The sequence below is a fragment of the Ipomoea triloba genome, chromosome 15, assembly GCF_003576645.1.
Source record: "Ipomoea triloba cultivar NCNSP0323 chromosome 15, ASM357664v1".
Lineage (NCBI taxonomy): Eukaryota > Viridiplantae > Streptophyta > Magnoliopsida > Solanales > Convolvulaceae > Ipomoea > Ipomoea triloba.
In genome coordinates this window covers 5587228-5588791 of record NC_044930.1, presented here as the reverse complement: position 1 = coordinate 5588791, position 1564 = coordinate 5587228, and the positions used below count along the sequence as shown (strand labels likewise).

Sequence of the window (1564 nt, the reverse complement as noted above, 5' to 3'; positions counted from 1 at the left end):
AACAATTCCCCCCCCCCCCCCCCCCCCCCACCACCCCCATCCCTTCCAACTTTCCGCCTTCAAACAGACGTGGGTAAAACGCTAGAATTGCAGAACGCGCAATTTGGAAAAGTATTCCATAAAAAAACAAAATAACTGAATTTATGCATTTATTTAGCTTAATAATGGTATTTTCAGGAATTTAAATTTCATTAAAATATAATTCTAAAAATAAAAATAAAAATTTTAAAAAAACTTACTGGTAATTCCTTCATTTGACGATTCCGAATAAGGTCGCCGGAGGAGGAAGATAAGGAATCGGTTTCCGACACAATGTTCTGAGCATTCGCCCATTCATTTTTGAAATTCTGAAGGACTAAACGCGAGCTAACCTCTTCGCCATTGTCGCTGGCGAAGAAAGAGAATCTGAGAAATACAGAGACCACGACGAATACTAAAAGCAATCCTGAAACCGTACGCCCCATTTTTTTCCTCGATCTCAATGTCTGCGAGATGGAGCGGAGGCCTAACAAGCATTCGTCCAATTCCACAGCCACGCTTTCCGGCATCCGTTTACGAACCAACAACTGCCTAATCACCGGGTGCTGGTGGAGGACAGGGTGGTAGCCGGCACCGCCACCACCGCCGCCGCCGCATCTGCTACTACTATTGCTATTGTTCGATTCCGGATTGCCGGCGTCGCCGGAGGAATCCTCGCAGGCGATTTGGACGTGATCCGATGATTTTTCGTGGTCGTTCAAGAAGTCGGCGAAACGGCGACGGTGGTGCGTGGTGGGGCCGCCTCCTCCGCTGGCCGCGGAGGAGTTGGCGGTGGTGCCACCGGCTGACATGTCACCGTGTGTTTGTGCGATATAAATAAACAGTTACAACTGAAAGTCAAGAAACCGGAAAAAAAAAACCTTGAGAGTGAGAAATGGAAGGGAGAAAGAGAGAGAATTTTCCAATTGTGAACCGTTGCTTTGTCTCTGTATATTTGTACGTGTTTGTGGGGGTACTCACGCAGTGGGGTCTGGTGCGCCCCAACATTCTTATTTTTATAAATTTTATATTTTATATTTCGTAATGCGTGATTAAATAATTGTCTAGTGATAAAAATTAGGGAAATTTATAAAAAATAAAAAAATATATTATAAAAATAGTATACTCCAAAAAAATATTATAAAAATAGTAAATGCATAATAAATGCAAAAGGAGAAAGTTTTGATAGTATACAAGAAATTAAGTACAATATACAAATTAATACATTAAGACAAAAACTTGTGTGAGACCGTCTCACTATGGAACGGGTCGGGTCAAGATGCAAATGTAACACTTATATGCACAAATGCCATACTTATATGCTCAAATGTAATACTAATCAAGAATAAAATTTTTGTTACTTATTAGGATGAATGTAATACTTTTAAGGGAAAATACAATACTTTTACATTTCGATTTAAAAGTATTACATTTTTCCTCAAAAGTATTATATTTGCCCTTATAAGTGAGAGGCACTTGTCAACATTATTTATTATGAAAAATGTATTACTTTTTCTCTTATAAGTAATAAAAATTGTATTTTTGA

General features: G+C 39.0%; 1 protein-coding gene across 1 annotated transcript in view; it reads right to left on the bottom strand.

Annotated features, from left to right (window-relative positions):
- LOC116007019 (O-fucosyltransferase 19-like) overlaps positions 1-936 on the bottom strand; it is a 3962-nt gene extending 3026 nt beyond the window's left edge. Inside the window, exon 1 of the mRNA XM_031247580.1 lies at positions 240-936. Coding sequence (XP_031103440.1) covers positions 240-830 — 591 coding nt within the window. The 5' untranslated portion in view covers positions 831-936. The remainder of the gene's footprint in view (positions 1-239) is intronic.
- Positions 937-1564: the final 628 nt, after the last annotated feature.